The sequence below is a fragment of the Neolamprologus brichardi genome, chromosome 7 (assembly GCF_056152115.1).
Source record: "Neolamprologus brichardi isolate AB-2024 chromosome 7, ASM5615211v1, whole genome shotgun sequence".
In the NCBI taxonomy this organism is placed as follows: Eukaryota; Metazoa; Chordata; class Actinopteri; order Cichliformes; family Cichlidae; genus Neolamprologus; species Neolamprologus brichardi.
Window position 1 is genome coordinate 38,176,140 of NC_142110.1, and position 12,566 is coordinate 38,188,705.

The 12,566-nt window shown below is 39.5% G+C and overlaps 1 protein-coding gene across 5 annotated transcripts in view; it reads right to left on the reverse strand.

The window, feature by feature from the left end:
- rxraa (retinoid X receptor, alpha a) overlaps positions 1-12,566 on the reverse strand; it is a 109,179-nt gene that overhangs the window by 56,352 nt on the left and 40,261 nt on the right. Inside the window, exon 1 of one of the 5 annotated variants that reach the window (XM_087843578.1) lies at positions 1,811-4,428. The exons of the other annotated variants lie outside the window; for them this stretch is intronic. Within the exon in view, the coding sequence (XP_087699704.1) occupies positions 1,811-2,042 (232 nt within the window). The 5' untranslated portion in view covers positions 2,043-4,428. Of the gene's footprint in view, positions 1-1,810; positions 4,429-12,566 lie in introns of those variants that run through there. 5 annotated transcript variants of the gene reach the window in all.

Below are 12,566 nucleotides of genomic sequence, written 5' to 3' on the forward strand. Positions count from 1 at the left end.
TGGTCAGTGGCTTATGTCATAGACGTCAACTGACAATACCAGTTGATCAAAGACATGGCGTTGAGCGATAATTACTTCTGCAGCCTGCAGAGCAGCTGTCGGGTGAAGAAGATTACACTGCAACTGATGTTCTTCAGCTCTGTTTGAGTATTCATTACCACAGCAGCTTAGTAAGTCAAACGAGGTCAGTAATATTCAAGACAGTCAAGACTGACAGGCTTTTTGAATGACCTTAATCAGATAATGTGGAGGTTTTGGAGGCGATTTTTGAAGTTTGCAGACAAAAGATGATGAGAAAACATCACCTTTACCACCTGCTTTATTATATTATAAATCTCTATGATTAAGATTTGCAAAGCAAAAAAAAAAAAAAAGTATTTAAACATTTTAAGGACATTTAAGGTTTCATGGCCAAGACTGCTATGAATACATGTAACTGGGGAAATTCAACACAGCCAGGAAGCTTCTGATTCATTGAACTTCCTCTTTTGTTGAGCCCAGAGATGAATATCACAACACAGACCCTTATCTGACTTGCTCACTGCCAAAACACACTTGAAGGCGCACGACCAAGTATATGGTTTACAAACACAAACACACTGAATGCAATTTAGCAACAGCGGGTACAAAGAATCAGATCCATTTTTTTTTAAACTTTCATACCTAGGCACAATGATGCATTCATCGTTTCAAACAAGGGTCATGTTTCTGCAAGGTTACGCTTATGAAATAAAATGAAAATGGTTTGTGGAACGACAAAGAAAGAAAAACACTAAAACAAACCTTGAAAATTTTGCATATATATATATATATATATATATATTAATATTATACACTCAGAAAATATTAGAGAACAAAGTGGTTTATTTTTACACATAGACTATAAGAGGGGCCTAAAAGCACCAGTGTCAACAATTAAAATAATAAATGGTTGCTCGATGATGCCGTGCAACTACACAAACTAAAGTTATCTGAGGTCTGTGTGGCCAGTATTTCTTTTTAAGAACATTGCAAGCCACACTACAAATAATAAAGTCATATAATTAAACCAACTAAACAGCTGAATGGATTTCTGTATTTCACCTTCAGGCTAGTCAAAAATGAATCCAGAAACTTTAACTGATTTTTTTCTGCAATTTCTGCAATAAAAGTCAGCAAAAAGCCATCACAACTAAGTAAATAATGAAGAGCAGTCTTTAAAAGATTAATACAAACACCGCTAGCAGGGAAAATAAATGTAAATGCAGAAGATCAAAAAAATTTCACCATTATATGTGGAGGAGTGGAAGTGTTAGGTGTGTCTTGTATTTACGGTGGAGTCATAAAGCCATCAGTGACTGATGACTAATTATACCAATTACCACGACGGCAAAAACAAACTGTCCCTACCCTTTGGTGACATCAGGATGAGGAATTTGTCACTTCCTAACGTGTTTGGAGACAGTGGGCGATTGACAACTTCCATTTGTGTCAAGGAACCACTGAAACACTTCAAAAGCTGAACACTGTGTGTCTAGGCTCTGTTTATGTGGCTGTTTACTCTCTGCAACACCTGGAATTAGCCCAAGGCAGATGTTGACCCACACAGAGCCTTATGTCCACCTTCCCTGCACTCATTTGCCGAGTCAGTATTCAGCCTATAAAAATGGTAATTGTCCTCTTACACAAATCTAGATACAAAAATACAAAAGTAGATTGTTCACATTTAGTTCTGAGACACAGAATCAACACCAAAGCTTTATTTCCCGCCCCAGCGGAAAGATTAAATATACTGACTGTATTACAAGCCTTTTAGATGTCTTCCACCCACCTTTTATTTTCTCATTTTCCCCCTTATGATTATTATTCTTTTGTTGTAAGCTGTGAGGTGCTGGTCTGTTTGTAATGAAATCCAAATGGAGAAGGAGCTGGCTCCTGGCCGTAAGCTGGAACTGCCCGACTCCCACCCCCCACTCCTTCTCCTTCTTCCTCTGGGGAACAAGCCAGAGATGAAGGGAATGGGAATGATGGGTAGAGATGGACTGATCGATGTATGAACACATAGAATGAGCGCTAGAGGTTCATAAATAGATAACAGAGATTCAAATGGGGGAGGAAAACAAAGTGCGAGAAAGTCTCTCAGAGAAAGCTTATAACACTGGGGGCCGCTCGGAGGGTGATGGGAAACTATGTGTGTACGTGATGCAGGAAGAGGCCTCGCAAACTGGGTGGGAACACATGCGCTCCAATAAGACCAGAGGTTGTGTGTCCTGAAGAACACGCGTGTGTGTTCTGTCAGTTCTGTCACTGGAGGAGTGTACTTTGGATCAGTGCATTGACTCACCGAAAACAAACACAAAATTCTGCAGGCCAGAGGATCGGAGGCACGCTGTATCCAAGACAAACAAGCAAAATCATGAAAATATAGTTGCATTGACTGAGGCCCAACCTTACCACCCCCACGCCTCCATCCGCCCCCTTCTCTTGCTCTATTGCACACAGACAGTCTGTCCAGTACACACAAAATCAATTACCTTTTGGCCCATTATTAACAAAATAAGTCAGATGGACAACTCAAACAGCTTGTGTCAACAGCGTAACGTTTCTCCCCTGAATGCTTTATTTCAACCAACAATTAATTCAGCTGCCAAGTTCCAAAAGAGCTGCTTAGTGACACTGCTGGTTCTAAAACTCATATTTTATTTAAGCAAGTGAAAATCTAAACACCGCCCTGTGTAGCAAATTTGCTGCAGAAGGATACAAGCGACAACTTTGGAAATTTCATGAAAGAGACAATTGTTCTTAAATCAAGGTGAAAGCCAAGCTGTTGTCATGGCCATGTGCTGTGTTTTTGTCTGCCTATTAGCAAGATTTTGCAAAGACTAATATGCTGAATTTCACTGACATGTTGGAGAGGTGGACCAATTACCCATTAACCACAAAATGATTTCTCTTCAGGTATCCTTAAGATCTGTGTGTTTGCAGTGTAGACCTTTGTAATCTGCATCTCCAACAAGTATTTTCTGCTAGAAAGGAAGGATCACATTTGATTTAAAATGTTTGAGCCTGGAGAGATGATTTTCAGGAAGATGCTACAAACAGGGATATGGCTCATGGCTGAATTACCAGCATGGGACATTTTTCATGGGGTCAGGAGAGGTTGCAGAAAAAAAGAGAAAAGAAAAGAAGAAAGCACAAACACGGTCAACTGAAGCATCTTGAGCATCTGCAGGTCCGTAAGTGGAGCTGACATATATGTGGATCAGAGTCTATAGATGCATGTGTCTTACCCCTCCCCAGTGCACATGCTTTCACATTTAATTTTTCCCCATACTTCCTCTGCTCTGTTACTGTTTCCTTCAATGTCTTTCCACATCTTTTATTCTGCCTTTGCTGCTCATCACAGGGACTCCCCAGAGGTGGAGGATAATCCCTGTTCGGAGCAGCAAGTCTTTTATGTCCTGGGAAGACACACTGGTTAGAGTGCTGCCAGTTCCTTTTCCTCTCTACTGATACCTCGATCAGCTTCCAAGCCTTGCTGTCTCCCGCTCTCTCTCTATTTCTTAATGTTTGTGCTTTTGAACATGTTCTTTCATTATAAAACCCATTTCTTTTGCCAGGGATGTGACTACCACTACTAGCCTGTGTTTACACAGCATCAGCAAAACAAAAACACAACGGAGTCGGATGCATCTCGAGGTGTTGGAGAGGAATCTGCCACTGACTGATTCTATGCACTTATGTATGCTCTGCATGTTTTCTAAAGCGCCCAGTCAAGGTTATTTTAAAAGAATGTAATAGAAATGACTCTAAAAGCTGTGTTCATGCAACTAGGACTATTATTTACTGTTATCAACTTCAGCAACTCAAGGCCGGTAGCTGCCCTTGGTCACTGACGATTTATGTGTCATCCACAATAGCCCCAAAAATATATTGTTGCATATTTCAATTGCTATACCATACTCTAGCCGAATTCTTTTCAAATCAAAATCACAAGATATAAAATCACCATTGAATATTTATTTTGGTCCAGGTTACAATGGACTCTAAAAAGTTCATGTTAACTATAAAAAAGTCCCCTATAGAGCACTAATCACACAAAGGTTGTTATTTCTCTGCCCTCCTATACATCATTCTTGGAAAGTCCAGAAGATTGTGGCTTTCAAGGAACAATGTAAAAAAATATGCAGCCCAACACCAAAAACAATGTGTAATGTTGATGAAAAAGCCAAAGACCAGCCAAATTTAAGGGGAGTTAAGCTAAAGCAGAACCTCCAATAATGCTTGTATACAATTGCAAGTGCTTCTTTATTTCCAACAGATTCACAGCCCTGCAATTGTAACTTATAAACATAACATTAGTGAACCATGACCTCCATCAAGCAGCCTGTTCAAATTAAGTCTTGTTTGAGATTGAGTTGGTTACAATGGCATCAGATATTTAATCAACAGTTTAAGCACAAAAAAGTATAGTTTTTTTTTTATGTAAATGTTTTTTCTCCATTTTGGTAAAGAAATACACTTTATATGGTTTCTTTAATACTTGTATTATTAAAGTGAGGTTTTAGTACAGTATTATAAACCAAAGGCTGAAGAGCCAGATTAAACTTACCACATAAATTCCCAGGTTACTGTCATTTAACGTTATTGAAAAGAAAAAAAAAAGTTACTGTTTAAAAGCAGACATCTGATACATAATCTTGACCTTAAGAAAAAATTACAATGATAGACAATAAACCCTTATAACAAGCTATTTGGTGAAGCACAAAGACTTTTTCAAAGCTTTCAGGAATTTGTTTGCGTTTGGTCAGTGCAAAGAAATCTGAATGGCATCGACTGACAACACCACAGCAGCTCTTAAGTGACAGTTACTATATGTTTTTTAACCAGGCTTGAAAAAGGAAAATCTTTGTAATAAAATAAAACATATACATGTTGGAAAAGCTAAAACATGTGATCCCTTCAACTAGTCTCAGGTGTACACAGAAACATGGGAAAAGTTTTCAGGCTTTCAGGCAGAAAATGAGTCATTCTTCCAGTCTTACCACCGAACAATGATCCCTCAGTCCTATCAAAAGGTTCCTTTACTGCATGATACTTTTTTCCGATGATGCAATGATGCAGCACAGATTTTCTGTGACATTTGTGCTGGGAAAATAATTTTCGAGAAAGTCCTTTCCCCATCGCTAAAATCCATATTTCTTCTTGCCTGTGCCTCTCATGGCCTGGATGCCCGTGAATTACGTGTTGAGATTGGCTTTGTGACAGAGGCCAAATAAAGTGGGTGTTATGACTGGCATGTAGAACCACTCCTGAGAAAAACAGGTGTCGTTCATTGGCTTACACCAATGTGCCCATAACTGCAGAGCCATGTGATTGGTGGAAGGAAGACACCACTGCTCAGAGAGGAAGCCGCTGATGCCAGGCGTGTTTGTGGGCATGGGGCAGCGGAGGTGAAGGGAGAGAGGGAGGATGAGGAGGGAAGCGGGCACCGCAAAGAACAGACCACCTGGATTACAGGCCTCAAAGGCCAGCCTGACAGAGTCAATCTGAACAACAGTGAACAGAAGACAGCCAGTCTGCTGACTTCCCCTCTCTTGCATTTTCACTGGCAGTCTGCCAACAAACACATGCTGCCCAGCAAAACTTTCAAAAGAGGCTTCAGCTCGGGTTTTTCCACCAACTTAAAGGGCTTTTTTCCCCCTTTGCCCACTGAAAAGCCAAAGTAAACTGATAGACTCAAAAACACAAATTGCAATATTTAAAAAAAAAAAAAAAAACATTAAAAAGAAAACTTCAAGCCCTCATAACATGCAGAAGCAATGCTCATATTGAGATAACAATCCAGCATACTAGGGTTAAGAGGATAAATACGTTAGCTGTTGGCAAATACACTGGGAATTACCGGTTGATGGACCAACATTAGCTGACTGGAAGCTTTTAACATGCCACTCAACCCTATCACTTACATTTTTTTCTTATTTTTATTAAACAAAATTGAAATACTCACTTATACACCAAGTCTGTAGTACTGCGAAAAGTATTTGTCCCTTCCTAATTTTTTTCCTTCTTTTTAAATCCATGCAAACAGTGGGGTGGAGTCACCAGTCAGTCGCAGGACCAATCTGGTCTATAAATGAGAAAACAATTGCCCCCTAAACCTAATAACTGGATGTGCCTGCTTTGGCAGCAAGAACTGCAATCAAGCATTTGGGATAACAGACAATTAGTCTTTCACATTGCTGTGGAGGAATTTCATCCCACTCTTTGTACAATTGTTTTAATTCAACCATATTGGAAGTTTTTCTTGCACCAATCTGAAACCTTCATTTGTTTTTGGGTTTTTTCTTTTTTTTTAGCGATTCAGAGGTATACTTACTGGTGTGTGGCAGCAAATCATTCAGGTACATGTTTGACGAAGCATGTTTTTTTTTTTTTTTTTTGTTTTTTTTTTACCTCTTCTTAATTTCAAGAATTATCAGAATCCAGCAGTGTTTTTTTGGGGGGGCATTTTTGCCGAATCTCTAATTGTTAAAACATGAATTCTGACTTTAACTGAGGTAAGTGAGACCTTCACTTTTTTAGATGTTGTTCTGGGTTCTTTCGTGACCATTGAGACATTCTTTTGTAGGCTGGCCACTCATAGGAAGGTTCACCACTGTTCTCCATTTGTAGATAACAGCTCTCGCTGTAGTTCGCTGGAGTCCCAGAAATGGTTTTGTAAACCTATCCAGACTGACAAATGCCAATGACTTTGTTGCTTACCTGTTTTTGGATTTCTTTAGCTCGTGGTATAATGTGTTGCTTTTTGAGATCTTTTAGCCTACTTCACTTTACCAGACAGGTTCTATGTACGTGATTTCTTGAATCAACACGTCTGTGACTAGTGAAATTGAACTCAGCTTTCCAAGAAACAAATGTGGTTAGCTTTGATTTAACAATAGCGGCAATTGCTTTTCAACGTAGGGCCCAAATTTGGAGCTTTAATAAAGGAAATTGTCATTTAAAATCTCATTTTGTATTTACTCAAGTCATCATTGTCTAATACTAAAATCTGTTTGATTATCTAAAACATGTTAGTGTGACAAGTATGCAAAAAATAAAATGGCACTGTGTATGAGGTCTTAGTGTATTCATACTTTTTAGTGTCCGTGTGGGCTTTCACAAATGAATCAGTCTGTAACTTCTACAGACTTCGCCTTTTACCCAGACAGATACTCCAGTCTAGGCGAAGGCTTTAGATGTGGTGCAAGAGGAGTCATTTCTTCACTTCAATCTATTTTCTTTTCTTCATATTTCTGCCTTTGCTTTGAGAAAAATTATTTTTCCTGCCCTCTTGGCACTGCATCCTCCACTGTGAGGTCACTCTGCCATATCTAACAAGGATCCTTAGGGCAACGAGGGTGTGAATTACTCTTTTCTTTATCCTTGTTGCATCCAGAAGTACAACACAGAGGAGGAGACAAAGAAATGAAAACACACAACCTTCAACAGAAGACAAGGGTTCAACCAAGTCAGCAAACTAATGGGAGGAGGCCACTGGCAGATAACTTGTACAAACAGGCACACTCCTCTTTACCACACACATACTGAAGTGTTTTGCTTGGACTCAAATCCTTGCGATAGGGAATGTTCAGATGCCTGGCTGCCATCTTCTCTCAGCTGAGAAAATGCTGTCCTCTTGCCATTGGAGTGTCAGAGGAGGATAGTGAGGAGGACAAGACTCCCGCGGTTGTATATTGCCTCTGTAGATAAGTTGCACATTTTTCATAAACACACACAGATGCAAACACTCACCAATTAGACGAGCAAGTAGCAGGCCTAAGTTCCAACCCCCCGATCCCCCTATCTACCCACCAATTGTTTTAAGTCATAAATATGTTACCACACATGCAAACACACTGCAATTATTTGCCATGCATGACAGCATGGGTATGAATACATAAACATAAAAGAAACCATGAAGCCATCAACAGATTATTAATTTCAAAAGCCCCACGTACACCCACCCACCCACACACACACATCAGCTTTTAGAGTTAAATTATAAAAGATGATTTGCCTCACATATATGCTTCAGCAAGTATCTAAAACACACAGACGAGGAGGATATTAAAAAAAGAGCAAAAACAATAATTCATCACTCAATTTATTCAATGGAATTTTATTCGCACATGGCATATTATGTATTTATGTAACCACTAAAAATACATTAGAAAATGTTTAAAATTTTTAACCATTAAGTGGCTACTTTGCTTGGCAAGTGACCTGTAAAGTCAAGAATTCACAAACCGACTTATCTTAAGGCTTGTTAAGCCTCAGCTTTGTTAAACAGAAAAATATAAACAAGGGAGGATGACACCTCATGGAAAAGTTGCAGTTCATTCCCCTTTTCTTACAATCACTTGATTAAACTCAAAATGCAACATGTGTTTGCCTATTTTGAAAATAGCAAACTGCAGCTCCGCTATACGGCTATGTTACAGAGCGGCATGAAGCAGGATATCTGAAAGACAGACAGAGGAACCAATCTGAGAGCTGTGCAGCTCGGCCCGACGCTGATTGATAGCTGGCTGTGGATCCTGAGGGGCATTGAGAGTTTAATCACCCATAACTGCAATTACAGACGAACACGTCAGACTCATAAAGCACTGAAACAAGATGAGCGCCTCCTTCCTCTCCTCCCCTTGGCGCACATCAGCCAAATTCCACTAAAGCTCAAGGAGGAACAAGGGAGCTGAAGGCATAACCTCAGAGAGAGAGACACACACAGAAAATCCCTACCTAGTGCAAAGCATTAGAGAGGAATTGCAGAGCATTAATTAGTACTTTTAATATACTTATATGCTATAAAACAAGTCATTATGCACTCCACTTGTAGTACTGTTACCTTGTTGTGAAAACGAGTGGGTGTGCCATGTTTCTATAGAAGACATCTACTGTAAGGATCTCGAGGAGCCTTGATATACAAGATTCAAAAAGACTTTACCACAGCATCAGTGAACATTAACATATCAAATATGCAAAGCCACATACACACACTTATACCTAAAGCATGCATGTGGATGTGCGTGAGGGCACACACTCCTAATGATCACATAAAAGCTTATAGCAGAGCATAAGACAGGCCTTAGGATGGATTAAGATGCACGCCTTTATCAGTGGGTTCCCACAATCCCCCCTAGAATATCTCCGCTCCCTCTTTCTCCCTCACTTTCTTTTTTTGCTCTTCTCAGTCTTTCCATTTCCTCCATACCTTAGGGAGATTGCTAGAAGGAAAAATAAAGAAACAGAAACATTCTTCAAATATGTATGTGAATGGACTGGCCGCTGGCAGAGGGTCACTTCTGTTCAAAGCAGCAAACGTCCAAAGTAGTCATATTAATACTGAGGGTAAGATTAAAAGTAGATGAAAAGGACAGGCTCCTTTTGTCACCAGGTCAAATGTTGGGGGGGCTGGATGGTGTCAGAAGAATAGCTGATGTCATGATGGGAAACCAGAGATGAGAAAGCAGAGGTGGGAAAGGGAAAGCAGATTTTTTTCTACAATGGTTTCATAGAACTGCAGGTCTAATAAACACTGTGCGCCTACCTTCTCCACATGTAAGGCTTTTCCCCCCGTCAAGTATCACTTTGCCGCTAACAGCTGCTATAACAGACATTTCTGTGTAGGTAACCTTCCTTACTCTGTCATATGTCAATCAACAGTATACTTAGCTCCCACTGGTTGTTGCTTCAATCGCTCGTGTCAAAGTTCAGAGAACTTTGACAGTTTGAAGTGTCACTGATCTTCCATTATTTGAGCTATGTATCACTGCTATTCTATTTCTCTGTTAACACTCCTTCAAGGAGGGAAAAAAGGGCTCTTTGGGTCAAATTTTCAAAGAACAATAACTGTCATTGACTACTTCCTCATACTATAAAGCTGTGCAAAATACCCATAATAAGCTAAGGAGACAGCTGGAAACGGACAACAATTTGAAAAACATGAAACCCTTCACAGCTGGTGAGCTAGTACCAGACAATGTCAAACATGAGCCCAGAAATGTACATCCAGTGTAATGCCAACGGCCAATTTAGACCTCTCCTCTCGTTTGGAGTGCAGATTAGAGACAAGCTTGAGAGACAACCTTTGAACTTTTTGAGTTTACCGGGGGGCACGGCTGGTCACAAGATCAACAGAGCAGTTGATTCATGACACAGTGGCTACATTACAACACACTGCTGTCTGCCACATCTGGTCCCTTTAATAAAGAAGCCTTCTGCCAGGGGCAGTGAAAGTATTCCTTTGTGAACAGAGGAGGAAAACATCCCATCTTCCCCCTGTCATTCCCACTCGCGCAGATCTGAGTGTGTTCCTCTGCTATAGTGAGCGAAACCTTCCCACCTGATTGGTTGCAATCTACTCATCAGCTGCACAATGATGCGAGATAAAGAGGGTGAGCCTCCCTGTGTGTGAAAGGTCAACGCCCCTTGGCGCAGGGGAGCACACACTATGTAAACAGGACGGGCAGAAGGATCAATCATGTAGAGCGTATTTATTAGTTTAGTTGGCCGAGAAGTACATCCACTGGAACATGATTCAGGACTAATCATATGGAGAAAAGAGGCAGAGGAAAGAAACGGGGAAGGAGGGGAAGCAAGATGGAAAGAAGAGGGGGGGGGGGGGGGGGGGGGTAGAGCATAGGTGTCAAACTCTGGCCCGCGGGCCAAATTTGGCCCGCAGCCTAACTACATTTGGCCCGCGAAGCCAATACTAAATTACTATTAGAGCTGGCCTAATGGTATTATACAGCTAATATATATATTGTTTAGTATTAAGCTTTGCTTGTTCCATATTCAGTTTTTCAGCAAAACTTGTTTGAGCCCATAAGAAAAGATTCATTCTTATATCTGGAGGAAGATTTTTTTTTCAATAAATATTAACGTTAGCCCGCGACTTTGTTCCAGTTTTGAATTTTGGCCCACTGTGTATTTGAGTTTGACACCCCTGAAGTAGAGACTGAAAGTATTTTCCTCCACCTGTCTTTATGCATTAATTTGCACAACTAAAAAGCCTGCAGGGTGGGTAAACACAGAAGAACTTCAGTTTCATATTAGCTGAGCCATATGAACAAATATTGCTTGATAAATTATGATTGCTTCATAAATATAATAATTATATCCACAAGAAGATAGCGAATGAAAATACACTGATTCAAATTTCTTCACAGCTTTTTTTTTTTTTTTAAATCACATTTTGATAAATATATATATGTTTTCCATTACAGGGCTTCAGCCGAATAGAAAATATGTCATATACACACACCTTCATGTAGACCTTTTTTGCATGTTAGACTCCACATTTACTAAATTTTAATAATTACTTCACCAACGGATGATATTAGCAAGAGCCTCATCTCCCATTACGCCATGACTGTTGTTTCATCTGTGCGGGAATTGGGTTTTCCCCATTTACTTAGTAAAATCTTTTTTGCCAATAATCCAGACGATGGTCTGCCTCACTGCATGCTGTGCTATGTGAAATTTTCCTGGCACCTTTCAATATTTGATATGGCACACCCAATAAAAGCAGCAGTGGAGTTTTTACAATCATCCATACTTACTGGACATTTTGAATATTTCTTGGAGCACTGATGTTTTCTTGTCATTCTTTAAATTCACTCTAATCAGTGACAATTCCTTGGAAATCCACTTATCCACTAACAAATACATGTTAGCAGATAGTATGTGGTTGTGCATGTCCTAATATGGACTACTGCAATTCATTATTATCAGGATGTCCAAAAAACTCACTGAAAAGCCTTCAATTAATCCAAAATGCTGCAGCAAGAGTACTGACAGGGACTAGAAAGAGAGAGCATATTTCTCCTGTTTTGGCTTCCCTTTATTGGCTCCCTGTTAAATCCAGAATTGAATTCAAAATCCTGCTCCTCACATACATACGTGTTGTGATTTGGTGCTATATAAATAAAATTGAATTGAACTGAAATTGAGAAAAAATTATATTTTACTGCTTTATTTTGCTGTTGCTGCTGTTTTTGTCTTCAGATCCTGTTGATGTCTGACGTAATGATCCAGAGCTACAGAAAACACCTTAAAAGCCATAACAGATTGTTTGCTCATGTCAGAAGAATTTCATCTTTAGCATGTTTTTTTTTAACTTTACAAGGCAAAGTATTTGTTTGCATCTTTTTGGATTCTTTGTTAATTTTACATTGACACGAGCCAATTTTCAATTGTGTATAAACACTACCAGACATCAGTCTTCAAAATTGATTTTAGTACGCCCTGATATAACTAGTATCTAATAAAAGCAATAAGGTAGCCCCGTGATGGATTAGCAACCTGTTCATCGTGTTTCCTGCCTTCTGCCCTGCAGTTCTGAGCAACAATACACATTAAGGTCAGTAATCTTGTTTTGGAGCTGACAATTAAAATTTAAAAACAGAAAAACTTCCTTTTATTTTTCTATTTACCCTTAGTGTAGTGGATCAAACATGAAGTAAAAAACACGAAATCCTGAAAAGGAAATATTAGCAATAAATGAATCTGAAGACCCCTGCAACCACTGCAAACATGATGTC